The sequence below is a fragment of the Sus scrofa genome, chromosome 14, assembly GCF_000003025.6.
Source record: "Sus scrofa isolate TJ Tabasco breed Duroc chromosome 14, Sscrofa11.1, whole genome shotgun sequence".
Lineage (NCBI taxonomy): Eukaryota > Metazoa > Chordata > Mammalia > Artiodactyla > Suidae > Sus > Sus scrofa.
In genome coordinates, this window is record NC_010456.5 from 140,770,345 (window position 1) to 140,798,199 (window position 27,855).

The following is a 27,855-nucleotide window of genomic DNA, read 5'->3' on the forward strand; positions in this document are numbered from 1 at the left end:
AAAAAAAGAGGCAGGAGGAGGACCCGGCAACAAGAGGCAGGGCCTCCTGTGCAGAAGCAGAGCCCGAGGGGGGGGGAGGCCCTGCCGGCCCCCTCGCCCACCCTCAGGCTGCAGCTCCCGTCTTCCTGTTGTCACTCGCGTGGGCATCTTCCTCGCAGGGGTTGCTGATCCTCTGAGCGCACACAGCCCTGAGGCTGGTCAGCTGAGTGTCAGCGGGGCCACCGGAACAGCTGGGTCAGAGGGACGGGGCTGGAGCAGGATCTGGGGAGATCTGGCTCCTTCGGGGGGGGCGGGGGGGTGGAAGGTCAAGATGAGGGCGCTGGCCCCTGACCTCAGGAGGTCGGCCCAGTCCAGGCTCCGTCCCTCTTCCCGGATCTGGCACCCGCCTTGCCGGGTCGGGGTTGGGGGCTGGGCTGGCAGTGTGCGTGGGAGACAAGAGGGGACCCATGTCTCCCTTCGGGCAGACGGGCCTCCTCCTCCTCCTCCGGTGTGATTCCAGCCTGCCGCGCCCAGCCGGGGGCCTCGCAGGTGCCCCTGGCGATCCAGCCCTGTCCCTCTCCGCCGTGGGGACCCCGCAGGGCTTGGGATGGGAGGTGACAGCCTGTGCTGCTTAGGGCCTGGCTGTGTTAGCGTTGCCAGGGAGAAGTAAGGAGACGGAGAATTTCACATGTGTTTACTTTACAGGGGCCCTATTTTTAGACTGAAGTTATTTGGGGACTTGAATTTTAAAATTTTCAGGCGTCTCCTAAGACGCGGAATTGGCGTGTCTGGTCGTCGGAGCCGGGACGTTGGGGACCTTGACGGTCTTTCTGTGGCTCCTGACTCCTGGTCGGGCCCCCAGCTGTCCACGTAATGGGGGGCCACTCGCTCCGTCCCCCAGCAGAGCTGCAGAGGGCCCCCCGCCCAGGAAGACCCCCTGCCCTGCAGTGCTCTCCTCCTGGGGGCCTCGCTGGTGGGGCGCGGCCGGGTTAGGGCTGGTTCCAGGGGCCACATGCGTCCGCTTGGTGTGAGGGTGGATTTCGGTGGCTCCTTGACGTGGATTCTGTTTGAGAAGAAGAAAAGCAGAATCCGTTCTCCGGGAATGGGCTGTGCTTCGCGGCCCGGGTCGCAGCAGGACCTTAGGGACCGTCAGCCTCGCTCTCTGTTTACCTTAACTCTTTCCCAACGTTTTATGGTGAAAGTTCCAAGGATGCAGCCGGGTGAACCCGTGTTACCATTAGTGTGTGTGTCCACCGTCGCAGTTCTGTCGTGAGCGCTTTCCTAGACGCGCTTCGCCACGTGTTCACCCCGGATTCGTCGTCTGTCACGCTTGTCTTCTGAGCTTCGGAGGAACTTGCCGGCCGCGTGGGTGGTCGGTGAGCGCAGCTGCCTCCGCGGTGCTTTGCGGGCATCCTGCGCTTCCCTCCGAGCACTTCGGCAGGAGTATCGTTTGCTGGAGCTTGGTGGGTTTAGTTCTTCCTTTGATATGAAGTCCTGGTGCAGCGAAGTGAACAGGCGGAGCACATACCTTTGCTGAGTTTGACAAAGGCTCGTGTTTAGCCCAGACGGTCATCAACCCAACAGGTGCCCCGGAGGTCCCCCGGCCCCGGCAGCTGGGCCCTGATCCCCCCGCCCCCCCCGGGCTCGTGTTGCCCGTCTCAGGACGGGGTCACCTGTGCCCCGGTCTGTCTGCAGAGGGGCTCGAGACCGACCCACGGTGCCGCCTGTGCGGGGCTTCCTCCCGCTGTGTTGCCGAGCGGCCTCCCCAGGCAGAGCCCCGACGTGCCAGCGGCCCTGGGCACCAACACCTTGTGCCTTCTCGCGCAGCTCTATGAGCTCGTGGTTTCTCTTCTCCGTAATCCCAGCTGGGAGGAGACTGGGCTCCCGTGGGGTGGCGTCGGTTTGGTTTTGTCGCCAACTGCCCAGATTCTTTCCAAAGCGGTCCAGCCGCCTCGCCCCGCCCCCACTGTGGACGTGTCCTCTTCACTGGTACCAGCTTGGCGCCCTGGTCCTGTCGTCGGCCTTCCGCGGCCTGTGCGCCGGCACCTCCTGGCTTCACCCCGATGAAGACACACCGTTAGTGTCTCGCTGGTGACTAATGGTGGCGGGCGTCACTCCAGGGCTTCTTGGCCGTGTGTCTGTGCGTGTGTGTCTGTGTGTGCGGGAGTGCGTGTGTCTGCGTGTGCAGGAGTGCGTGTGTCTGTGTGGGAGTGTGTGTGTGTGTGTGCGTGTGTGGGAGTGTGTGTCTGCGTGTGCGGGAGTGTGTGTGTGTGTGCGGGAGTGCGTGTGTGTGTGTGTGCGCGTGTGCGGGAGTGCGTGTGTCTGCGTGTGCAGGAGTGCGTGTGTCTGTGTGGGAGTGTGTGTGCGTGTGTGTCTGCGTGTGCGGGAGTGCGTGTGTGTGTGCGCGGGAGTGCGTGTGTGTGTGTGTGTGCGCGTGTGCGGGAGTGCGTGTGTGTGTGTGCGCGGGAGTGCGTGTGTGTGTGTGTGCGCGTGTGCGGGAGTGCGTGTGTCTGCGTGTGCGTGTGTGTGTGTGTGTGCGCGTGTGCGGGAGTGCGTGTGTCTGCGTGTGCGGGAGTGTGTGTGTGCGTGTGTGGGAGTGCGTGTGTGTCTGCGTGTGCGGGAGTGTGTGTGTGTGTGTGCGGGAGTGCGTGTGTGTGTGTGTGCGCGTGTGCGGGAGTGCGTGTGTCTGCGTGTGCGGGAGTGCGTGTGTGTGTGTGCGCGCGGGAGTGCGTGTGTGTGTGTGTGTGCGCGTGTGCGGGAGTGCGTGTGTGTGCGTGTGCGGGAGTGTGTGTGTGCGTGTGTGGGAGTGCGTGTGTGTCTGCGTGTGCGGGAGTGTGTGTGTGTGTGTGCGGGAGTGCGTGTGTGTGTGTGTGCGCGTGTGCGGGAGTGCGTGTGTGTGTGTGCGCGGGAGTGCGTGTGTGTGTGTGTGCGCGTGTGCGGGAGTGCGTGTGTCTGCGTGTGCGTGTGTGTGTGTGTGTGCGCGTGTGCGGGAGTGCGTGTGTCTGCGTGTGCGGGAGTGTGTGTGTGCGTGTGTGGGAGTGCGTGTGTGTCTGCGTGTGCGGGAGTGTGTGTGTGTGTGTGCGGGAGTGCGTGTGTGTGTGTGTGTGCGCGCGTGTGCGGGAGTGCGTGTGTCTGCGTGTGCGGGAGTGCGTGCGCGTGGGTTGGGGTGGTCGTAGAGCACCTCTTGCTCTCTTCTGCCTGAGTTTTCACTGAGTTTGTTTTCATTTCCGAGTCGTAGGGGTTCTTTGTGTGTCCGGATGCCAGTCCTTGGTCAGATGTGCTCTCGCAGGTTCTCCCGGGCTGGGCTTGTCTGTTGGTTTCCTTCGTGGCGATCTCCGCCCGCAGAATCCCGCCGCGACTCTTGCCGATTCCCGCGCTCAGGGCCGTGGGGAAGCCCGGCCCACCCCCACGTCTCCCTGCTTCGAGGAGCCCTGCGGCTTTTGCCCCCTGCCCTGAGGGTTGCGTCGTCTCCCCTCAGTTCCGTGGCTGATGTGAGCTGTGAGCGAGGTGCCTCTCCGCGGGACGGCAGCTGGCCGCCGCCTCTGTCTGCCGTCGGGTCTCGCTCTCCCCGAGGGTCGCCTCGGCGCCGTGGTGGGGATCAGAGAACCGTGCTCTGCCCGTCAGTCTGCTCTTCGAGTCCCTCCAGGAGCACCTGTCCCGACTGCGCCTGGACCCGAGGTCTTGCCGGCAGGTGACGCCTCGACCCGCTCTTCTCCGGTCACGTTAGGGCTTCCTGGCCTGTTGCATTTCCGCCTGTGTTTCAGGGTCAGTTTGTCGGTTTCTGCAACAACCGTCTGAGGTCATGGCCAGGGTTGCGCTGAACTCCTAAGTCCGTGTCGGAGGTGGACCTCTGAGCGGCTCTGTGTCTGTTTGTGGACGAGGAGTCGCCTCCTTCATTCGGGTCTGTAATTTTCCCCCTGAAATACCTTGTGGTTTTCAGTGTGGAGGCCTTGCCTGTCTTTGGTTAAATGTCTTCCTGTGTCATTGATGGTTTTTTGGATGCTGCTGTAAGTGGTGTTTTTAAACATTTCATTTTCTGATTGCTGTTGTTGGAAATGCAAATGAGTTTTTGTCTGTTCGGCTCGTGTCCAGGGACCCTGCGGAACTGTAGCTCTTTCGAGACCTTGGGGCCCATGTCAGCTCAGCACATGTCGGAGGTCCCTCTCTGCCTGGCGGCGCATCCAACCCGCCTGAGATGGGCGGTGGGTGTGGGCCTCCAAGCCCTGCTCTCCTTTGGGGGGAGAGTATGCAGTAGCTCATCAGTGGCAATGCTGGTTGCTGGAGGGGTTTTCTCCTTTTTTTTTTTTTTTTTTTTTTTGGAGATGTCCTTTACCAAACTGAGGAAGTGTCTGTTTCTTACTTTTCTGAAAGTTTCTTTTTCTTTTTCTTTTTTTTTGTCTTTTTGCCTTTTCTAGGGCCGCTCCCATGGCATATGGAGGTTCCCAGGCTAGGGTCAAATCGGAGCTGTAGCCACCGGCCTACAGCACAGCCACAGCAACAGGGATCCGAGCCGTGTCTGCAACCTACAGCACAGCTCACGGCAACGCCGGATCCTCAACCCACTGAGAAAGGCCAGGGATCGAACCTGCAACCTCATGGTTCCTAGTCGGATTCGTTAACCACTGAGCCACGACGGGAACTCCTCCTCTTCTTTTTACGGCTGCTTCTGCGGCACAGGGAAGTTCCCAGGCGAGGGCCCAGAGCTGCAGCTGAGGCCTACACCAGATCCTTAACCCACCGAGCAAGGCCAGGAATCACACCCGCGTCCTCACGGAGACAGTGTGGGTTCTTAATCCCCGAGCCTCTGCAGGAACCGTGAGGCAGTGCTCAAGTCTGTTAAATGCTTTCCCTGTAGCTACTGAAATGATCCATAGTTTTTGTTTTTCAGACTGTAAATTTGGGGGTTACAGTAAGTTAACCCAGACTTGCCTTCCCGGGCTGCTTGGTCCTGTGCGTTTCTGCATTTGGATTCTATATACATTCCTAAGGGAAAATCTGTGATTTTCTTTATTTGAAGGGCTTTGGTATTAGGGCTCAGCTGGCTTCTTAGAAGAAATTGGAAAGCTCTCTCTTCTTTATATTTTTCCAAAAGCCATGTAAGATGAGTGGTGCTTCCTCCTTAAGTGATCAATGGAATTCACTAGTGAAACCATCTGTGTTTTGTGGGAAGGCTTTTGGTCCAAATCCAGTTTCTTTAGCAGATGAAAGTCTTCTGTTTCGCGGTGTGTTGTATTATTTTTAGGGAACGTGCTCCTTTCACCCGGATTGCCGGTTTGTTGGTGCAGCGTTCGTGTGCTCTTGTGATGACCGTGAGGTCTGTATCGATAACTCCTCTGGATTCCTGGCACTGATTCCTTCCTCCGTGCATGTTCCATGCGGGGTTTACCGGTTTTACTGGCCAGTTTAGGAACCAGCTTTTCCGTGGTCTCTCGCTGCCTTCCCGGGTGAGGGTGGGGTGGCTGCCTTGGTGCAGCAGAGTCTGCCCAGGACTCGCCCACCTGAGTGGGCTGCTATGCTTTGGGGGTTGAAGTGCGTGTCTGGGCCCCGTCTTAACGTCCCGGTGTAAAATTCGCCTCGCTTAGTCCCAGGGAGAATTGAGATGAGGGCTGTGTGGCGCGTGTTGGCCGAGTGTCCTCACCTCCCTGCTGGCCGCCGTGGGTGCTCCCGAGGGGGACGGTCCTGCCGGCCCTGTGGTGAAGCTCACGGCCGCCCACGTGTCTGCCTGTGACCGAGCCGCGCGCTCCGGCCGTGGCTTGACTGCCCCGGGGCCTGTCCTCCTGGAGCTTTTCCGAGTGTTCGTGTTCTTGGCACCCACTCCCTTCGGCCCCGGATCTCTGAGCGTGTGTGTAATTTCCCAGGGAAATTCTCCCTCCCTGGCCGCCCTGCACCCGGGGGGCCCAGCTGGGGTCTGGCTCCTGAGCCAGGCTGCATATGGCAATGGCAAGGGTCACCTTCCCAGGACCCTGGGGACCTCAGCCCACTGCGATCACAGCTGGGAACTGGCCGCATGTCCCTGGGCCCCAGCGTCCGTGACTGTGTGGACGGGGGTTGGTGTCTCGAGGTGGGAAAGCCTGTCCCTTGGGGGAGCGTGTCCTGTGGAGCCGAGCAGAGGCTGCCTGGCCAGCTCCGGCCTGTCCTCCCTTCAGGACCTTCCAGAGCAGGTGACCTGCCACCGCCAGAGGCGCGGGGTCTCTCCCTCCCGCGGGACCCGTCCTCTCTCCTCCGTCTCTGCCCTTGTGCTGCACCTGGGCTCGCCTGGAGGGCCGCTGTGCCATCCCGTCCTCACGACCGTCGCTGGTCGCTCCCCTCCTGGTGAGGGACGCTCGAGCCGTCCACACCTCTCCCCGGAATCCCCTGGGGACTTGGTCCTCGCTGTGTAGTCAGAGGGAGCGCCTGTCGCTTGTTACGGGGCCTGGGAAGCCGCCTGTCTGCACAGTCGCAGTGGACGACCTCTGGAAGGACAGGTGACTGCCGCTGCTGGTGGCATGGCGGGGGGGTTTGAGGTCCTTGGGGGCTTCCCCCTCTTGCTGAATTTCCCGACGTTTCTTTTGAAAAGAAGCCTCCTTATAAACTGGACGGAAAGGCGTGGGTACCTGTCTCGTGGGGAGCAGCAGGATCCCCCCAGCCTGGCTTTTCCCCGGGCAGCCCCCATCTGTCGGGGTTTCCTCTCGTGCCCTCCTGTGTCCCACGGGCCGCAGACTGTCCTGCTCTGACCCCACAGTGCGGTTTGGGGTGGGGCTCCATGCCTGCACATCGGTCACAGCTCAGCCATGTGGTCTGTGCTCATTTTATTTCTTTGCAGTTTCCTTTTTGTTTTGTTTTGTTTTGTTGTCTTTTTAGGGCCACATCCACGTCGTATGGAAGTTCCCAGGCTAGGGGTTGAATTGGAGCTGTAGCCGCTGGCCTACACAGCCACAGCAACGCGGGATCGGAGCCGCACCTGCGACCTACACCGCAGCTCAGGGCAACGCCGGATCCTTAACCCACTGAGCAAGGCCAGGGTTGGAACCTGCATCCTCGTGGATACTAGTTGGGTTTGTGACCTCCGAGCCACAACAGGAGCTCCACTTTCCTTTTTATTGAAAAATAAAGCAGAGAGAACCAGTGTCAGGAAATCGTGTTAAGAGCATTTGGAGGGTGGGAAGGAGACGGCCTGGCGGCAGCTCCCAAATGCATCTCCTGGGGCGGGTCTCCTCCAGCTGCTAAAGCCGGAGGAGGGGGCAGGGCAGGGCGGCCTCGGCCTCAGGAAGGACCCTCGCCCTGCCGTCGCCTGGCTCCGCCCCCGCCCCCTGGGCTCCGTCAGTCAGCGCTGGGCGGGGGTCCTGGCGGGAAATCCCTGTCCCAAAGGGTGCTGTCAGGGGTGCCCTGGCCCTCGGGAGGGGGTGCCCGCGTGGAGGCTCTGTCATTCGGAGGCGGCCGCCGGCTGCACTGGTGCTTAGGATCCAGCCGTAGGCCTCTGCTGAGAACCGGTTCCCCGGTTTGGTCTTGGCCCTGATGGCTCACCTGAGAGGTGGATAATTTCATTTTACAGGCCTTTAATTCAACGTTAAACTTGCTTTGACCTTAGAGTTTGACCCTGTTTGGTGATGCAGAACCCTCCTGAGGGGAAAACGCTGATTTTGTGGTGAATTTTGCCGAGCCCACCTTCCCGGTGGACCACGATTTTCCGAGTTTATGCCTTCACGAGTGGTCTGGCTGTTTTTTTCTTTTCCTTTAATGAAAGAGGAGGCTGTTGCTGAGTTGCTCTTCGTGGGACCCGCTCTCTCACTCTTACTGTGTTCGTTTTTTTAATTTATGTTTTATTAGCAACTGTAAATCAGTTGCTGCTGATTTACAGGTTGAGTCAGTTGCTGCTGGACAGCACGGTGACCCGGTCGCACGCGGGCACACGCTCTTTTCCTCATATTGTTTCCCATCAGGGTCTCTCCCAAGAGACGGCATATATTTTCCTTTTATTCTGCCAGGTTTAGCCAAAGGCATGACAGTGCAAAGAGCCGAAGGAGGCTCAGGCGAGGGGGCCGCCGCCGGCTGCCCCTCTGCCGCCCGGACCCTGGGCGCGGCTCGCCGCGGCCGCCCGCTGTTGGCTCTGCCGGGTGGTGGGAGGTCCCATCCTTACTTCCTTTGGCAAAGCTATTTTTAGCCGCCGTGTGTTTGTGACTCTGCACAGACGAGATTTCCTTTCTCATGAAGGGAAACGGTTTTCCGCAGGGATAATCGCGTGGCCTGGGGCCGGATTTCCTGAGAAACGGGCAGTCCGACCCGCCTGGCGCCTGCCACCCGGCGCATCCCCACGGGCTCAGCCCGCGCAGCGGGGTCTGGGTCTCAGCGACCCAAGCGAAAGCTTTAGGACGCCTCAGAGGAGATGCACGGCGTCCCTGCGTACGGGTCCCAGCCGTCACTGTCTCCGTGGAAGGAGGGCTGGGGCTGCTGCCCCCAGGGCTCCGGGGCTTTGGGGGCCTGGAGTCACGCCTGCCCTGAGCCCAGGCTGCGGCCAGAGTAACCCTTTCCTGGTGTCCGCCGTCCTGCTTGGTGGCCGAAGGAGGGCTCACGCACCCAGGGAGGGCACCGGCCCCATCCCCCTCCTGCTCCTGTGGGTCCCGGAGGGGAGGGGTCGCGCGGGGCTGGGGGCGCAGGACCAGAACGAGGTCTCCTGCTTCCCAACCCTGAGCCCCCCGCGGAGGAAATGATGCCGGGGGCTGGTCAGCTGCAGAGGGCGGCCGTCGGGGCTGCCGTCCTCCGGCCCCCACCTGCCCGCTGGGCCCCTGCTCCCGCGTCCCTGCACCAGCCTCCCTCCAGCGCTGCCGCCCCCGGGGAGCGGATGGACTCTGGCCGCCGGGGCCGTGGGCTTCCTTCGAGACCCTTCCGGCGGACCTGGCCGCAGTGTCCTGCCTCTCCCCAGCCGGTCAGGCCGAGTGGGAGCCCCTGCCGAGTCCCGTGCGTACAGGGCCCGGCAGTACCCAAGCGACACGGGCGGCTGCGTCCTTTCTTCTCCGACGATCCCCGCCTGGCCCGGCCTCGCCCACGGTGTGTGCGGTGTCTGGGGGGTGGGGGCCGGCACCGAGAGGACGGAGTGGGGATGGCCGTGCCGAGGGCGGACGCCAGGTGCATGCGCTGCCGAAGCCGCCCCGGCAGGGTCCCGACGCCACGTTTCATGCGCCTCAAAGGGCCTCTTTCCCATGTTTAGTCCTTCTGAACTGAGAATGGCCTTCCAGGGTCAAAATCTCAAGGGGCGGCTGGCAAAGTGGCCTCTTGGGTTCATGGAAGTGGCTGTCATCACGATGCGGCCGCAGGGTGGGCTCGGGGGGCGTGCACCCGGCCGGGGCAGGAGGGGCGGGGGTGCTGCTGGAGAAGCTGGGCCCGTGCGGCCGTGGTGACCCCGGGCCCTGGGGAGAGGGGGCGGGGGTGGCTGCTTGGACCCGTGTGGGCAGGTGAGCCACCAGGACCAGTGCTGTCCTCCAAGCTGGCCAGGCGGCCACCCCTGGGTGACCACAGATGGGTCAGGGGTGCGAGAGGGAGGTGGATGGAGGGGCCACTCGGAGAGAGCCAGGACGTCCACCGAGGGTCACAGCCGTTGTCCGCGACACACGCACCTGCTCACAGCCTGCGGCGCCTCCCCTTGCGGGTCAGAGGGTCGTGCAGGAGTGCGGGGACCTGCCTCAGAGGGAGCGTAAAAGTTGCCGCCCGCAAAGGCGTCCAGGGACACTGCCTCTCCGGCCACGGCGGCCTCTCCTGCGCGGGGTGTCCCGGCCGGTCTGGGTCATGCGGCTCGGGGTCCTCAGTGTCGGCCAGCCCTTGCCCGTGGTCTTTGTGCCGTTGACCGTGGAGGCTGCTGGTCCTGTAGGGTGTCCCGAGTTTGGGGGCCTCGGCGTTGGGGTTTTGGTTCGGGTGCCCCCCCCCCGCCGCCGCCTCAGGAGCCGGCGCTCCTCCTGGATGTGGGTCAGTCAGATGTCTTTTCTCTGGCACTCGTTTGGTTTTTTCAATATTTTCTCGTGAATTTTTAGGCTTTCCCCTCTTGGCTTTTGCGAGTTCTTCGGATGTGAGGAAGATGAACTCTTTCAGCTGGGATTTGCGTTACAAATATTTTCAATCAGCTTGACACTCGTCTTTGGATTTTACTAATTTTTGGACACGCGGAAGTTTTTTTTCATTGTAGTCGAGCTTATCATTCTTTTTAAAAATCACATTTGGATTCTGAGTCACAGTTTACTTCTCCACGTGAACTTTAGAATCGACTTATCTAGTTGAGCTGGGTGGGTGCGTGTCACTCACTGGTTGTCTGGGCCCGTGAGACAGACCTGGAGCTTTTATGGTGCTGAGTCATCCCTCCGCGAACAGGGGACGGCTCTCCATTGATTGGAGACAGTTTCTTGTCTCTGCCAGCAGTGTCACCACTTTTCTCTCATAAAATTGTCACATTTTAAAATTTGTTCCTAACGCGTACCTTTGGTTACGTTGTTGTTGCTGAGGGGCTTTCTTTCCCCAACGTAGCTTCCGACTGGTTGTTGTGGCATTTATGGTGCTCGTTGGTCTTTGTGTGTTAGTTTTATATCCTGCTGTTTCTTCTGAATTCTTTTTTGTTTGCTTTGGTTTTGCCTGTGATTCCCCGGGTTCCCAGATACACTGTCGCTTGGCCTCTGGCTGTTGTGTCTGTTTTGTCTCCCTCCCTAATACCTTGGACCTTCCAAGGAAGTGGGACTCAACGAGCATCTTATTCTTGTGAGCCTGACCTTGATGGGAGTGGCCAGTGTTTCCCCACGAAGAAGGCTCTGGCTTTGGGGTGAGGGTCGGTTGTGTGGGGTTCGTGGTGTCGCACACACCCGTCCAGTTTATAGCACCGGGGCCTCTCTGGGTTTTCTGTGCCGGGTGACCTGTCATCGCAGACCTAGTGGTACTGCCTGGCGTTTCTGGGGGCGAGGTCCGGACAGCGAAGCCGAGGGTCTCTGGGCTGCGTTCTCATCTGAGAGCCCGGGAGGGAGGGTCTGCGTCGACAGGAGTCATTTCCTGGAGGCTGCGGCGCCTGCGGCGTCTCGCTTCCGCGGGAGGCAGCAGAGAGCAAGCCCTTCGCTTCCAGGCTCCGACCTCAGGTCCTCTTTTCAGAGGCTCCCCTGGTATCTTGTAAGGTCAGATGCACCCAGGTTAATGTCCATTTGATAACTTAAGGTCAGCTAACTTCAGAATTTAATTACATCTGCAGAATCCCTTCCCCTTTGCCACAGAATGATATCTAATCACGGGAGTGACAGCTCATCGTGCTCCCTCTTCCTGGGTGGGGTGACAAGGAGTGAGCAGGGTGGGGCGCAGAGGCCTGCGGGAATTCCACCTGCTGCAGAAAGTGCCTCTCGGCTCCGGGCCCTTAGACTTTTCATAAGTGTGGCTGTCTTTTATTGAAGAGTTTTTCACTTAATTTTTTAACGTCCATCGGTGACGTCTCCATAATTCTTCCCTGTTTAAATCCAAACTTTTGAGCTATATAATTTTCCTTCTCCCTGAAAACGTTTGGAGACATTGCTTTCGGGTCCTGTCTCTTAGCGATGGATTTTTCCTCAGCGTCGTCTGTCCAAGTCAGTCTTATTTCTCCTTTTGAAAGATAATGCTGCTGGGCACATGCTGTGGGTTGTGTTTGGGCTTTTTTTTTTTTTTCTTCACCACTTGTAGCATTTTGTTTCACCCTCTCCTCCTGCTCCCATGACTTCTGCGCAGAGGTTCACTGTAATTCCTGTCCTCGTTCCTCCAAATAGTATATATATACTCTTTCCCCCTTCCTTCTTTCAGAGTTTCTCCTTGTCCTGGGCTTTCAGCAGCCTGTGCCTGGGATTAGGCGTTCCGGCGTCTGGGTCTGCGGCTTGGTGTCTGTCACTGATTTTGCACAGTCCGTGGCCATCGCTTCTTCCAGTTCTCCTTAAGCTCTCTCCTCTCCTTCTTCTCCTGGCACTCCCATTTTTATCTTTCGAAATTGTCGTACCGTTCTTGGATACTCTGTAGTTTTGTTCATTTTTTAAAAATGGCATTTCGGTTTTGGAAGTTTCTGTTGACATCTGTTCAAGCACACTGGTTGTTTCCTTGGCTGGGTCTCATCTGTTAATGAGCCCATGGAAGGCAACCTTCATTTTTGTTAGCGTTTTGATGTCTAGTACTTCCTTTTGCTTCTTTCTAAGAGTTTCCATCCTGCTGCTTATACTGCCCATCTGCGCTTGCATGCCGTCCACTTTTTCATCAAAACTCCGAGAGTATGAATCAGTTATCTTAAATTCCCTTTCTGATACTTCCAAAATCGGTGCCGTAATTGTATCTGATTCTGATGCATTTTTTAAAATGGCTTTGGACTGTTTCCTTCTTGCCTTTGACTGTGCCTTGTAGTTTTCTTTTGGAAGCTGGACACGATGTATTGGGTGGTAGGACTGGGGCCTTTGGTGTGGGGTAAGGAGCTGGGCTGTGTGTGCCCTTTGTTGTGGCTGTGGTACCAGAGGCTTCACACCCCTTCTCCTTGCCTTGTCCTTGGGCTTCCCTAAGGACCCTCCTGAGGGAGCCTGCCCCGCCCCTCTTTTGTCTGGACCCCCTGTCCTCACACCGGAGCCCTGCTGGTGTAGCTCTAAGGAGGGGACAGCTGTTCCTAACCGGTGATGACGTCTCAGTCTGGGCTGTGGCCCGCACACACCTCTCCTCTCCCTCTCCTGTCCCTTGGATGGCGTAGGGAGGCCAATGGGTGGCCTACGGCTCTGATAGTCTCTCCTCTGTGAGGGGGCTTCTGAGAAAGCTCTGGGCACGTTTCCCAGCGGGGCCTCTTTCCCTCCCTCTGCCAGAGCCAGGAGGGGTCTTCGTGGTGCGTCCTCTGTGGGGGGCCCGAAGCAAGGCCTAGGAGGATGTGGGCCCTGCTCCAAATCCGGGTCCCGAGGAGCTTCTCCCTTTCGCTCCGTCTGCACTCAGCCTCCAGCGTCTCATCAACATTGTTCTTGACGTCTTCCCACCACGGTCTGGGTGAGCAGGTGGAATTCCTCTGCCCCCCACGCGTCATGCCTCGGCCGTTCCGCGTCTCCGATGGGCCCTCAGGAGTGGGCGCGAAGATCTCAGGCTCTTTCCCTGCTGGGACCGCGGCCGCGCCTTCCTCGTTAACTCGTCAGGTCGCCCTAGAGAGACTCGTCTGGCCCTCCTGCTCGTGGGGTCAGTAGTGTCGGGGATCCCTTCATGCTGACTGTCCCTGCGCCCCGTTGGGAGCCCTTGGCCGCGAGCAGTTTTGGGGAGCCGCTGCGCCCGTAACCTCAGCTGTTTGCACTGCAGCCGGCGGGGGGGGCCTTGAAGTTCCCTCTTGGTCTACACGGTCTTTGTCGTGTTTATGTGTCAGTATTATATGTTTTTGTCATGATGGTAGCTTTAAAGTTTTTCTTCTTTTTCTGTGATCTATTTTATTTTATTGTCTTTTTGAGGGCCGCACCCGTGGCACATGGAGGTTTCCAGGCTCGGGGTCCAATCGGAGCTGTTGCTGCCGGCCTACACCACAGCCACAGCAACACCAGATCCTTAACCCACTGAGCGAGGCCAGGGGTCGAACCCGCAACCTCATGGTTCCTAGTCAGATTCGTTTCTGCTGCGCCGCAACGGGAACTCCTTTTTCTGTGATCTAGAGCTGTGCCATCTAAAAACGGCTGGTTACATGTGGCTGTTTCCATTTAAATTAAACAAAAATTTCAGTTATTTAGTCCCACTGGGCACAGTTCACATGGAAATTCAGCTGCTGCCAATAGAGACCACTCTTAATGTCACAAACCATCCCACTGGGCAGTGCTGATCTAGAGTCAGAGAAACTTCCCATGTCAACAGAAACTTCCCGTAACCCGCACTGTCCAGGCCAGTGGCCACTAGCCGCAGGTGGCTTGGCAGCAGGTGTATATGTGATGTGTGCGCGTGTGTGTGTGTGGTATGTGTGTGTGCTGTGTTTGTGGTGTGTGTGTTTTATGCATGAATGTGTGGTGTGTGGTGTGTGTGTGTGTGTGTGTGTATGTGTGTGTGTGTGGTCTGTGTTTGAGTTCCTGGACATCTTCTGACTTGTTCAAAGCAGCTTTTTATGCAGTAATATGCAAATTAGCCCAACAGCTTTCATATAAGCTGCAAATAATTTCCCCTATTTAACTTTTGCCTTTTTTTGTTGTTTATAATGAATGCTGGTTATTTCAAATGTTGCCAAAGTATTCTGAGAGCCTTCATTGGTGTTCTGTTCCTCAAGCTTTTAAAATTAGGAGTTAAAAATATGAAAGAAATGCATGGTAATTGTAAGGATATCAGAATGAGGAAAATAAAAGCAGTTCCTTCAAATACTACTCCAGAGTTTTGGTGCTTGCTTTTTTCTCCGTTTTCTTTTCCTTACCGTGTTAGCAGTGCTGCTGAGAGGGTCAAAGCAGCCCCCCCTCTGTTGGTCGCCTTGTGCCTTCTGCTCAGCCACTTACTCCGCTTGGACCCACTTGGCTGGCGGGGAGAATGGAGGGGGCGGAGGAGACAGAGGAGGTGGAGAAGGAATGGGGGGGAGGCTGGGGAGGAGGAGGCGGAGGGGAAGTGGGGGGGGAGACGGAGGAGGAGAGCTGGGCGTCCCGTCTCTGCAGGTGCTCATCGGGTCTGGTCCTTGCTCTCGGGCTTGTGCTCGGGCCTGAATTGTTCTGGGTTCCTCCCATCTCTGTGGAGGTGTTATCCGCTTCCAAGTTGAGATGTGCTCGTCCCTTGTCATATTTTTGGTAAAATACCCCAAGCGTAGTATGTACCATTTTTCCTTTCGTAAACGCACAAACCAGCGGCCTTGCGTAGAGTGCCGTGTGGTCGTCCCCGCTGTCTGTGCCCAGAAGTTCTTTTCATGCCACTAGTTTCTGTTCGTGGCCTGCGGCGTCTCTCCCTCTGGGACGTACCGCGGGGCTCCGTCGGTGGGCCTCCTCTGTGCTCCTCGGGGCCTTGCTGAAGGGGCGGCTCCTGTAAATGGTGTCATCGGGGACGCCTGCGGGGGCAGCACGTCTTTGTTGCTTAGAATTGCTTGCCTCGGGGTGACGTCCAGAAATAGAATCCCGCATTTGGAAGGAACGAGGATTTTCAGCGTTCTCCCAGCCATGTGTTGACTTTTAAAAAATTATTATTCCACAAGATTGAGAGAGAAACTTTAGGGTGTTTAAGAAGTAAGTAGGGTGTGCGGTGTGCAGATGCAGGCAGAGCACGGCCTGGCCCGAGCGTTGTGCTGATGGGAGAGTGGTTCTTTAAGAAGTAGTTTGTGTGTTTATCTTCTATTCTTCTGTAGTGGCTTTAAAAACAATCGTGTGAGCCAAATATGGGCTGTGACTCCGAAGAGGCTGGCAGCCCGTGTGGCCTGGGCCTTGCCCAGAGCTGCTGCTGGGGCAGAGCCGGGATTGTCAGCGAAGAGCCGAGAAGGCCGTGGAGCCGTGGCACCTGTAGCCCAGCAGGACCTGTCTGGGTGGGGCCCTTGATTAAAGGGTACCTGCCAGGGTAGGTCTGATCAAAACGTCTGGGATGTGCCCATTAAAAAAAATCATTTTTGGTCTTGGTCATGGCAGAAAAGCAGGCGTGTGTGTGTGTGTGTCTGTGTGTGTCTGTGTGTGTCTCTGTGCATGTGTGTCTCTGTGTATCTCTGTGTGTTTGTGTCTCTGTGTGTGTCTGTGTCTCTGTGTGTCTCTGTGTCTCTGTGCGTGTGTCTCTGTGTGTGTCTGTGTCTCTGTGTGTCTCTGTGCATGTGTCTCTGTGTGCGTGTGTGTGCAGGTACGCGTGCTCGTGGTGGAGGGTCTATTTTCTAGACGTCTGGAGCCGCGGTGACCGAGCTTTCCCAGGGCCTCTTGTCGCTTCTGCGGTACCTCCTCCGTTTTCCTCGCAGCGTCTTGGGGACGTGTCGGGCATGTCACTGCGGTCCTGTCGTGCGGCCTCAGCGGGCACACTGGGCATCCTGCCTCAGCTCCGCGGGTCGTCCCCGGAGGGCCTGGTGGGCTTCTCTTGGCCCCATACATTCCAGAGAAAGTTCGGAGCCAGGTCTTGGGGTGTCAGACCGCGGCTCCAGCCGTCACATTCAGGTAGTTGCGTGCTTGCCTGCCCGGCCTCCAGGGTGGGCTGAGGAGGCGGGACGCAGAGCTGCGGGTCGGTGGGGCCGTCATACCCTCGTGTCGGCGCTGCGGGGCCTTCGCAGTCCCGTGCTTACTTCCTGTCCTTCGACGGGTGTCGTGTGTCAGCGTGAGCAGGGCTGGGCCATGTCGGGAGCCCCAGAGTTTTCCGTGGGCCCCCAGTGGGTTGGACTTCTGGGCCCTCCCCTTCTGTTGGCAGGCGTGAGGCTGTCACTGTTTCCATCCCTCAATAAAACAGGAGTAAAACGCAGTGGTGCACATAGAGCAAGCGCAGGCTGCTGACTGGGTGCCCGGCGCCTTGCCCCCGGGCACCTGCCGCCACTGCAGGTTTCCGCAGTCGGGCGCATGTCGCTAACCTGGCCATGGGACCCGAGTGCACGGGGCAGGGCGTTTTGTGCGTCCCACCGCAGGCCGCCGCCAGCACCGTCCCTCCAGAGCCCTCCCCGCTGCCGCTGCCCCGCTCCCACCCCCGGCGCCCGACGGTCGGAGGTGTCTGCGCTCGGGCTCATGTCACTGAGCTTCAGGCCCTTCGGACTGGTCCCTGCTGGAGGACGGCGGGGCGGCCTCATAAGGCTGAGGGATTGCAGGTGCGGGGGTACCGCGTTCTGCGGGTCCGCTTTTCTGTCGGGGACACTTGAGCTGTTTCCACCCTTTGGCTGATTGCAGGTAGAAGTGCTGCTGCGAACACGGGTGGCAACAGCGGTTTCAGTTCCTGCTTTCAGTTTCTCTGAGAAGTACCCAAGTGGAAAGGCAGGGTCGTATGCGGACCGTATTTTTCATATTTTGAGGACACACCGTACGGGTCTCCACAGTGCCTGCAAGGTCCTGAGTTCTCCACATCCTCGCCAGCACTTGCTATCTTAAGTACTGGCTGTTATGTAGCGGGTGCGGAGTGATATCTTCCTGTGGTTTTGGTTTACGTTTCCTCAAAGACTCGTGAATTTGAGCATCTTTTCATGTGCTTATCGGGCAGTTTCGCGTCTTCCTTGGAGACGGTCTCTTCCAGTCTCTGGCCTGGTTTTGAACAGTGTTATTTGCCTTTTTTTGTTGAGTCGTAGGCATTTGTAACGGTATATTCTGGGTAGTAACCCAGTATCGGATACATGGTTTGCCGGTATTTTCTTACACTCCGTGGGGGCCTTTCCGCTCGGTCGAGGCTGCCTTTCGGTGCAGGCGCGTCGAGGCTGCCTTTCGGTGTAGACCAGTGTATTTCCCTTTGGTTGCGTGTGCCTTTGGTGTCATGTCCGAGAAATGACTGCCAGTCTAGTCATGAAACGTTTCCCTGTGTTTTCTTCTAAGAATCTCACAGATTTGGGTCTTCGCGTTTGTCTGCTTCTCTCGCGTGCAGATGTCTAGTTTCCCCAAAACTGTCTGGTGAAACCTCCGTCGTTTCCTTTCCGAATGGTCTCGGCCCCTCTGTCGGAAATGGTTCGACCGCATGTGGGGCGGTTTCCTCCTGGGCCCCGCTCTCTTCCATCGGTCTGCGCGTCCGTCCCAGTGCCACCTCACTCACACGGTTTGGAGGACCGGGACTTGGAGAAGAGGAAGCAGGACACCTCGGACTTGTTCTCCTTCAAGGTCGTCTGGCAGCTCGCGGCCCCTTGGGCGCCTCATGCGTTTAGGACGGGCTTGTCTCTTTCCACGGGAAGAGCTGTCGGCATGGGGTTGCGAAGGCGCTGACCCGCGGGTGGCTTTGGGTGGAATGGATCTGAACAGTCGCCCACGGACGTGGGTGTCTCTCCACTCTCGGGTGTCTGAGTCCCTTCGGAGTCTCTAGTTTCCAGCGCTCAGGTCTTTCCTTGGTTGAGTTTATCCGCAAGGAGCTTGTTCTTGCTGATGCGATTGCAGATGGAGTTTTCTTTATTTTCTTTCTGGGTTGCTCATGGGTAGCACCTAGAAGCACCGCTGATTTTTGTGTGTTGACTTTGGGTCCTCACACTTTACTGAATTCATGTGGTGTTTCCAACAGCTTTGTGGCCGGACAGGGCGCCGCAGGGCTCGGTGCAGGGCAGCGTGGCCCCGAGGCACGCGGGCTGGGGCTGGGGCTCCCGAGAACCTCGTCCCCGGTCAGCAGATCCCGTCCCTTCTCCCCTCCCAGGATTTTGGGTCCTTCTGTTGTTTATTCAGAGCTGTCCTTTAATTATTCCGCAGCCTCCGGGAGGCCTCTTTCTAAACACAAACGCGGATGTGTCTTTGTTTAAAGCACTTTGATGGGGATTGTTTGGGTTTATAATTTCTGGGAACCTACCCCAGGCTGGGCTGAGTCATATTAATGACTTAAAGGAGATGCTGACCCAGGAAGTGGGCTTGAGCGTAGCGCCCCAACCCCACTTCCAAACGTGGCCACTGCGCCGGCTTCGCATGGGAGACCTTAGAGCTGACCCGGTGCGGGGCTGCCCTCGGGGCTCAGAGCAGCGCTGCCGGGGCGGCCGTGGACTGGCCTCGCCGAAGGTTCTGACCACCTCACGGGCCTGGGCAGGGCGCTGCGATGACTCGGGGCCGCTGGAGCAGTTGGGTTTGCGGAGAGCAGCCCGGGGCTCCTTGGCAGTGGTCAGTTGTGCGGGTCTGAAGCAGCAGGGAGGGCTGACTACCCCCACCTTTCCCCAGGGCTGCGGGCTGTGTGCACACGTGTGTGTTTGCACACGCGTGCCCTGGGACAGCAGGAGCAGAGGCATCAGAGCAGGTTGGAGGAGCCGGTGCTGGAATCAAGCCTGGCGCCAGGGCCCTGTTGTCATCGGGGACCCCACCGCCTTCACGCTGAGGACACGGGACGGATGCCTGTGCTTTCCACCTCGGAGCAGCAGGCAGACCTGTGCCACCGTGCCATCCCCATTGTTCTCTCCTTGGCCCCGGGCAGCGCGGTCCAGGGTCACGCAGGGCAGCCTGCATTGTCCTGCCCACGCTGTTGAGCTGGGCGACCCCCAAGTCCTGCGGTCCAAGTATGTGCAGAGGCCAGTGCAGGATGTTTGCTTAATGTGGGGGTCTCCCCCGACGTGCGTGTCACCCAGCTCCGTGTCACCCAGCGCCGCGTGTGCACACCGGAGCCTGGGTGCCAGGAGTGGAGGGGGGCCGCCGTCTCGCCTTCCCAGGGGCCGATTCTGGGACGCGGTAGAGGGCCTGAAATAGCAGCGGTTTGTTCCTAAAATGCGTCCTGCCTTCGACGGCTGAGGCCGCGTGGCGGGGGCCTGCTGGAGGGTGTTGCGAGGGGTGCTCCTGGATGGCGGGGCTGGAAGCTGACTGGCTCCGTCCGCGGTCTCCAGGCGGGCTCAGCAGCAGTGGCACAGAAAGCTGCTGAGGCCGGTATGCCCTCTGCCCTCCCCAGCTTAGCAGGGCTGCGTGTCAGTGGCGGCCCTGCCCGCTCCGCGTTCCCCGTTGGGCGGTGGGGGCCTTGCATGCGAAGTCCTCCTTCTCTGATGGCCTCGGGGCTGAGGCCCACTGACGGCCATTCGTGCTCCGTCCTGGCCTGGGCCCGGGCGCCCCGTGTCACTGGTTCCAGTGTGGGTCTGACGGGCTTGGGGGAGGGGTGCCCGCTTCCGTGTTCTCGTCTGCGGCGCGGCCGTCCCCGTGATCGCGAGCGTCTCCGTCCCCTCCTGGCGCCCAGTGTCTGTCCTCACCCGCCCTGGTGGCCGGCTGCTTCCTGCCTCTGTGGCTCCGCCTACTCTGGACGGTCCACGACGAGCAGTCAGACGTCCCCTGGCCGTTGTGACGGGTCTCCCCTGAGCAGTGTTGCTGAGGCTCGCTGTGGGCCCGCGGCGTCTCTCGTCCGTGAGTTGGGTCTCGGGGCGGCTCCTGCCTTGCGGCCTGGGGCCCTGCGCTGCGGCCCTCGAGCCGAGTCCGGGGACGGGGTCCCGCGTCTCGCGGGCGCTGGGCCGTGGGCGGCTCCAGGTCTAGTGTTTTGAGGACGCGCCAGACCATTTCCTACCCACCCTGGCCCCGGCCGAGCCCGAGCGTCCGTTCTGCACACTGTCCCAGGCTGGGCGCCCTTGGGGTCAGCCATCGGGGAGGGGAGCCCCACCTTGGCCTGGCTTTGCGTCTCCCTGTGGCCCAGTGATACGCGGCGTCAGCGCCTGGCGCTCAGTCTGCTCAGCCCGGGCCACGTGCGCTGCCCGCCCTCCGGCGAGGCTGCAGGACCTCAGGCTCCTGGCCGCTGCGTGCCGGCCTCCAGCTGCCGGGCCTCCCCACACCTCGTCGTGTCTGCAGGGCTCCAGCCACGGCTCCTTGTCACCAGCGTGCCTTCAGTCCCGCCCTGCGTCCCGGACGCGCTGAGGCAGCAACTTGGGTGGCAGTGGGGTGGCCTCGGACTGTGGGTGACGCGGCCAGAGCCCTGCGTGGATCAGGTCTGGGTCCTGACTGGTTTTGAGTCTGTTTGGATGTGGCAGGAAGCACGCAGCACTGGGTCTACGCCCTCAGGCTGTGGGTGTGGCCGGCAGTGTGACGGGCGCACACGTTGTCACCACCAGAGCCCCGGACCTTTCACCTCGCACGTCCGAGGTGTTGTACCCATGGAGCCCACATCCCCAAGGGGTCTCATGTCCACGTCCAGGGGACCTCTCTGCGCCGTGGCCGCGTGGGGTTGTCCTGGCCATTGGGGATGTGTGGCAGGACGCCCATCCTTGGCCCCTTCGGGGGCTTGTGTGCCCTGTGCCGGCTCTTCCCCGAGCATCCGGAGGCCACGCCCCAGAACCAGCCCCGCATCCTCACGCCGCTGGGTCCTGGCCAAGCTCCAGTCTGACTGCACGCAGCCCCTCCTGAGCGCCCAGGGACCGAGCAGGGCTGGGGGTCAGCCTTGGATCCAGGGCCGCGGTGCCTGCCCATTGCCAGGGGGAGGCCTGTCCTCGCGCTGCCCCATGTCCCCGGCGAGCTGTGGGCCAGGTCCCCCGTGTAGGTCCCCTGTATGGAGCACTGAGTCCCTGCCCGCGTCACACCCCTCCCACACTGTGAGGACGGCAGACAGGCCTCTGTCACCCTGGCGTCTGCTCGCGGCTGATGGGGCTGTGTCACTGGTCTGACCATCTTCTGTTTTCTTAATTTACAGCCAGAAAACCTCCAGAAGAACTGGCTTCGGGAATTTTATCAGGTAAGAGCCCCCATGCGGCCCGGCCCATGCTCGGGAGTGGGTCACAGTCCTGGAAGTCACATGTCCTATGGCCTGGTGCTGTCCCAAGGGCGGATGGTGGGGTGGCCCGTCCACTTCCCTGTGGCTCCTCAGAGGCCCCTCTGGTCCCCAGTGCCCACACCCGGCCTGGCCTCTGCTTCCAGGATGGAAGCTGTGGAGAGCTTGTAGGGACAGTCGGTGCCTTTTGGGAGGGTCCTGGGTCTCAGTGTGAAGGTGGCAGGGCCGTGCAAAGGGGCCTCGGGGTCTGGACAGGAAGTGGGTGACCGGCTGGGGGAGGGGGATGCTAGTCGAGGCTTTGGGGGAGCCTGTCCGGACGAGGCGGGAGGCTCAGCACCTCCCATCCAGCAGCTATTGGTCGAGCCCCGCCTCTGTGGTCACTTCTGCCCCTGATGCTGGGGGCCTGAGTTCTCCGGGGCCGGGGGCCGGGGCAACAGGAACAGCTCTGCCTCCCCACTGCAGGACCAGCCTCACAGTAGCAGGTCCTCGGCAGAGCGCCTGGGGGGCACCTGGTGGGTGAGCAGGGCGCCCCGCCTGCCGAGGCTGCGGGTGACCCTGGGCCTCCAGGAGGTGAGTGTGGCCGCAGCCCAGAGGGCCAGCCCCAAGCAGGCAGCTGGCCGTCGGGGGCAGGGTGCGGCCCTCCCTGGTCAGGTGCTCACCTCCGGGGACGGGTCAGGCTGTGGCCAGGGCGCGAGGCCCTGTGAGTGGCCGGAGCCCCCCATCCGGCTCTCTCTGTGTTCGTTTTGGCCGGAACTACTGTCGCGTTTGTTTGCCGAAGCTGGGCCTTGGAGGGGTGAGGCACACGGCTTGGGGGGTCGGGCTCGGGGTTCTGGAGGCGATGGCCCCCAGGGAGCATGCCGGCAGCCTGTTGGGGTGTGGGGGCCGTCCTGGGAGAGAGGTCCTGGGGACGCCGCCAGGCCCCAGACAGAAGGCACGGGGTGCACCTGCAGCCCCCCTTTCCCTTTGCTCCACTGATGGCAGAGTCACCGAGGCAGGTGGGGGCGGTGAGAGTAGCCGGTGGTCTGGGGGGGTTCAGGGCGAGGCTCTGCTTGCTGTGACCTCAGACCCCTGGGCCGCCCAGACCACAGCCTCTCCCTCCCTTCTGAGCCCCGGCTGCACACGCGCCGTGGCCGGCGGGCGGCTTGGCCCCCCTTGCGGTCTGTGTCCATACCCGCGTCCCCTCCCTGCCGCATCTCGGCCGGACAGTGGGACAGAGCTGGAGTCTGTGGGCAGGTCTCCCCGGTCTGTGCACGAGCCTCTGGGGGAGGAAGACCCTTCCGTGGCGATTCTTACAAGTGGGGTTTTTAATGCATTTGCCCCGCCGGCGCTTTCTCGGGCGACTGGGCCAATGCGGTGAGCAGCCAGCAGCGCAGTTGGCAGCCGAGGCTGGAGCCCGAGCCGACCCTGCCGAGGCCGAGGCCGAGGCTGGCGCGGGCCCAGGAGGAGCGGCCCCGAGACCCCGTGCTGGGTGGCTAGCCCTTGGTTTTTATTGAATCCCAGGGTTTCTATTACGCAGTTATTGTATTTTGCAACGTTGGCTCTAATGAGCTGCTTTATAAATGGAAGAACCCAGCGCGACCTTCGCGCTTTCTAGAGCCGGGAGTAACTTCTGCCTTTTCGTGAAATGTGATGATGGTGAACGTGCAGGAGGCAGAGCAGATGCTGTCCGTGCGGCCTGTGGTCGCAGCCTGGAGCCGGGGTCTTCATGTGCTCGTTTAAATGTGGCGCAGAGGGGTAGCCAGGCTTCCGGAAGACGCAGCCTGCCCCACCCCGTCCAGGCTGACACTGACGTCCCCCCACGTCGGGTGCCTGGCCCCCGAGCGGGAGCCAGGCCTGCCCCTCTCCCACCCCCTTGCCAGCAGCAGGCCTTGCCGGCCCCCTTCCCGTCCACCCACCCCGAGCTGCCATCCGTTCCTTCCTCTGGAGGTGGCAGGCGCCCTCCACAAATGTGACCCGGTCTTACTCTCTGTTCTCCCGGCTGAGAGCCCAGGCCGTCACCCCGCTCCCTCCTGCTGTCTCTGCTGTCCCCGTGTATGGGCCTCTGCCTCTGCTCTCCCCGAATGCCCCGCCCACACCCCCCTTTCCTTGTCACTGTCACCCTCTTGGCCCCCCGACACTTATCTTGCTCCAAGGATCCATCAGGACCTGAGCCGCATCCTGGAAATACAGGCTGCACAGCTGCCCTGGACTGGCTCGTGTACCCAGATTCCTGTGCCGGTGCCCTGGTGTCCCGGGGGGCTTTGTGAGGTGGGGAGGCCAGAGAGGTCGTGAGGGTGGGGCCCTGCCCGGGGATAAGTGCCCTTGCAGGAGGAGGAAGAGGCTGCGGCTCAGGAGGTGCCGGCCCCGTCCTGGGTGCCAGGGGCCAGAGGAGAACAGGCCAGACAACCTCGCTCTCGGGAGCTTCCGCTGCCCTTCAGAGAGACAGCCTGAAACAGGGCGGGGTGGGGGGATGCTCCGGCCGGGCTGGGATCCTCAGGAGGCCCTGGGGGAGGCTGCCGGGAGACCCCGCCTCTGAGGGCCGCCAGTCCTGGGACTGCGGGCCAGGCTGCCAGGGACTCCGTTTTAACTTTCCCGTTCACAAAGGCGGCTGTGTGCCCTCCGGCTCTTGAGGCAGGACCGTTCTGCTGCCTCCCCAGCGCCTGGGCTCCTGTTGGCATGGGGCGCCGTCAGCTCACGGCTGAGGGACAGTGAGGAGCAGCGGGGAGGCCCCACCCTGTCCTGCCTCTCCTTTGATGCCACAGCCCCGGGCTGGTGTCTGCGCCCCTGCCCCCCGCCCCGGGGAAAAGCGGCCCTCTTCAGCCAGTCATGGACAGTGCCGTCATCCTTCGGCCAACTAGGAAATCTTTCTTGGTAGACTAATCCCCCCTGTCTGTTGTAATGGCTTCAGGGCATTTCATCAGATGGACGGATGGGCCGTCCTCTTCGAAAGTTCTTTATCTGCCCACGATCTTAGCTTGTTTCAAGTTTGTTTCTAGTAACGGTGAAGGTAAATTTCAAAACGGATGCAGTGTTGGCTCACACACAAATATGAAAAAGGAGCAAGTATTGAAGGCTTCTGTTGAGGTAAACATTCGTTATCATTCCCGAGAGAGCCAGTGAGATGCGAGAAGTGGTTCGGAGAGGAATTCCACGAGCAAACAGGGCTTCTCGGTCAGCGGTGCCCACGTGGGGCGGGGGGGCGGTCCGCCGTGCCCCCAGCCCGTCCTTCCCAAGACGAGGGACCGACTGCGTGGCACCTGGTGTTCAGGCTCACGGACCGAACAACGGCTCCGAGGGAATTAAAGGCAGCGAGAACGCACGAGGAGTGGCCGCTCGCCTTCCCTGCCCGTTTCAGTCTTTCGCAATTTTCCCCGACAGTAATTTTTAAAATAACGTGATGGGTAACATCTGCTTCCAGCTTCCAGGAGGAACAGGTTCCAAATACCCCTCCCGCCTTAACAAATTCAAACCAGACATCACACGAGGCGGCGTGTTCCCAGCCCCAGGCAGTGCAGGCAGCGCTGGCTGAGGCTGGGGGGCATGAGGTCAGCCCAGCGATGGGCCCGTTTAGCTAAGAGGACTTCCAGATGGTACCCAGCAGGGCAGAGTTACAGTCTGATTGTCTACAGCCCGAATGAGATTGCCAGGCGGGCCAAGAGGCAGGGGAGTGGTCCCACGCAGAGGAGAGGGGTCAGCGGGATGGCTGCAGGTGCGTCCTTCGGCGGCGCCTCGAGGACCTGCTCTTGGTTTCACGGATTGTGTGTGTTGTTTTCCTGCTTTCTCTTTCACCGATTTCTGCTCTTTGTTTCTTCCTTTCCTTTGATTACTGTGGGTTTAATTTTCTCTCTCTATGTAATTTCCGAAAGTAGAAGATGAGAATGACCCGTGGCAGAATTTTGCCATTGGGGCGCCCTCCCTGGCCACCCGAAGACAGTGAAAAGATAAGGGGAACGTGATGGGCCGCCTTGTGCTGGGACGTTTGGACTCGTACATGAAAGGAACGTGGTTTTGGAAGAACAAAGGATCAAAGCTAAGTCAGGAAGAAATACATTTTTTCCTCTATTTTTTAAATTAAAATTTTCCTCGACACTTTCCCACAAAAAAATTTTAGGACCAGATGGTTTCACTGACAAATTCTGTCAAACATTCAAGCAAGAAACAATAACAGTTCTCGAGAAACTTTTGGGGAAGATGGAAGCATGTGTGACACTTCCTGCCTCGTCCTGTGATCAGCAGGGATGGGGCACAGCCCGGTGAAAGCGTAGCTCTGCGCCCCGGAGCGTGAGCGCCGGAACTCACGGGACCTCAGCAACCAGACACCTGAAGCCGTACATGTGCAGGGGGATAAACATGTGACACACGCACGCTTGCAAGCAGCATGTGAAGAAGTGAACGCGTCAGGACCGAGGGACCAAGCCTGGCTTAAGGTTCAGAGCGGAATCAATAGAATGAGCCATGTCAGCTGATGGAGGGCGAAAGACCACGTGACCAGCCCAGTAGCTGCAGGAAAGGCACTTGACAAAATTCTGTGTTTCGTGTCCTGGTGTCCTCCGTTTGTGATGCAAACTCCAGCGGAGTGAGGGCGGAAAGGAGCCTGTGCAGAACCTTCCGGACTCGGCAGAGGCAGGCCCCGCCGTGAGGCCACGCTCTGCAGACCCCTCAGTGACCTCGTGCTCTGCACACCCCTCGGCTGACACCATGCTCGGCAGACCCCGCGGTGACGCCCTGCACTTGCCTAAAGACCTGGGCCCCGGGGGCGGTGGGTCGGGGGGTGCTGCCTGTGGACACCCGGTCTCCTCTGCTGGGTGTGGCTTTGACGGTCCTGGCCAGAGAGGAAGTGGGGTCCTCCAGGTCTGGGGGTCCCCAGAAACCCTACTGTTACTAGTGTGAGTTTCTGTAGTTTTTGCAACATAACAAGGTCAGTTTGAAAACATCCCGTTTATGCTCGATATGAACATGGACAGAAGCACCCAAATGAGGCACGTGGACAGAAGGCTGCTCTGGACGCCAAGCACCGTGAGCCGCTGCAGAAAGAAATCAGGGAGAAGGAGATGGGTGGAATCGGGTTCACACGTCCTCTCTATTGACTGACCCACCGATTCGGTGCAGCCCCTTTGGTGGACAGGCTGCAGGACGGTTCTAAAACGTGCAGTGTATACGGACGGGTGGGAAGCTGGACCGGCTAAAGTGGAGACAACAGGTAAAGGTCAGGGATGCATGTTTTCCAATGTCAAGACCTCCCGCAACCTTATCACAATCAGGCAGCTCCTGCTGTGGTCCCGCGGCAGTGAATCTTCCGACTGGTGGGTTCGACCCCTGGCCTCGCTCAGCGGGTTAAGGATGCGGTGTTGCCGTGAGCTGTGGTGTAGGTTGCAGATGTGGCTCGGATCCCCCGTGGCTGTGGCTGTGGTGTAGGCCTGGGAACTTCCATATGCCATGGGTGTGGCCCTAAGAAGACAAAAACCAAAAATTATGAAAGTTCTAGAATAAAACTTGACAAAAATCTTGTGGATGGCAGCGAGACCTGTGGTGGTGACCACTCTGCAGTGTATAATGCTGGACACCTGAAACGTACATCGTAAATAAGTGAGTGAGTTTAGCTCTAAGTTCCCCCAGCTCTCCACAAAATCTTTACGACCTTGGATTAGGCAAAGATTTCTTAGATACAACACCAAAAGCACAACTCATAAAAGGAAAATATTGATCAATTAGAACTTTTCATAATGAGGAAAATCTGGTCTTTTAAGACACTGTTAAAAGAGTGAAAAGGCATCCCAGAGGTGGCGGGGACATTCGTCCGTCACACCCGCTGCACATGGAGGTTCCCAGGCTGGAGGTCACATCAGAGCCACAGCCACAGCCACAGCCACGCGGGACCCAAGCCACGTCTGCAACCTACACCTCGGCTCACAGCAACACCGGATCCCGAAACTGCTGAGCGCCAAGGCCAGGGATTGAACCTGTATCCTCATGGGTCCTAGGCGGGTTCATTGACTACTGAGCCACGAAGGGAACTCCTGTAAACCGCAGCTGATGAATGGCTTGTATCTAGAATACATAAGGAATTCTCCAAAGTCAATACCAAGAAAGCAAAGAACCCAATTTACAAATGAGCGAGGGATTTGCTCACTTGGCCAGAGAAGACATGTGAGTGGTAAAGGAACACGTGAAACGGCGCTCGCGTCGCTGGTCTTTCTGGAGAAGCGAACTGAAACCACAGCGAGCTCTCAGTTCGTGTCTGTTCTACTGGATAAAATGATCCAAACCCACCCCTATCCTGGGCCCGGCGCCGGGCACGGCTCTGCACACCTGGGCCAGGGGCTGCGGCTGCCCAACCGGGGCTGCGCGGCGTCCCTGCCCTGATGTGGAGAGGTGGGCCCACCCCCCCGGGGCCCACGGACTTGGTGGCGCAGTGTGTCCGGGCTGCCCCCCGGCCCCCGCCGAGGTGGGGATTGAGGAGACTCCCGCTTGCACACGGGGCGTCGCGCCTCGGTCGTGCGTCCTGAGAGGTGGACTCAGTGCTTGTGCAGACAGCTCACACTGTGCCGGCCACGTGGGTGTGTGAACGTGTCAAGTGCACACGTGTGGGGATCGTCCGCCCGCAGGACCCAGTGACCTGCTTCGTGTTCCTTGCGTCCCACCCCTTGGGCCCGTCGCTGCTGCGTGGTGAGTGCTCGCGTGTGGCCC

The 27,855-nt window shown here is 59.5% G+C and overlaps 1 protein-coding gene across 3 annotated transcripts in view; it reads left to right on the forward strand.

Moving 5' to 3' along the window:
* The window catches only part of INPP5A (inositol polyphosphate-5-phosphatase A), a 159,215-nt gene that overhangs the window by 33,616 nt on the left and 97,744 nt on the right, over window positions 1–27,855 (forward strand). For all 3 annotated transcript variants that reach the window (XM_005671580.3, XM_003133237.6, XM_021073890.1), the window contains exon 2: window positions 21,112–21,153. In XM_005671580.3, coding sequence (XP_005671637.1) covers window positions 21,112–21,153 — 42 coding nt within the window. The remainder of the gene's footprint in view (window positions 1–21,111; window positions 21,154–27,855) is intronic.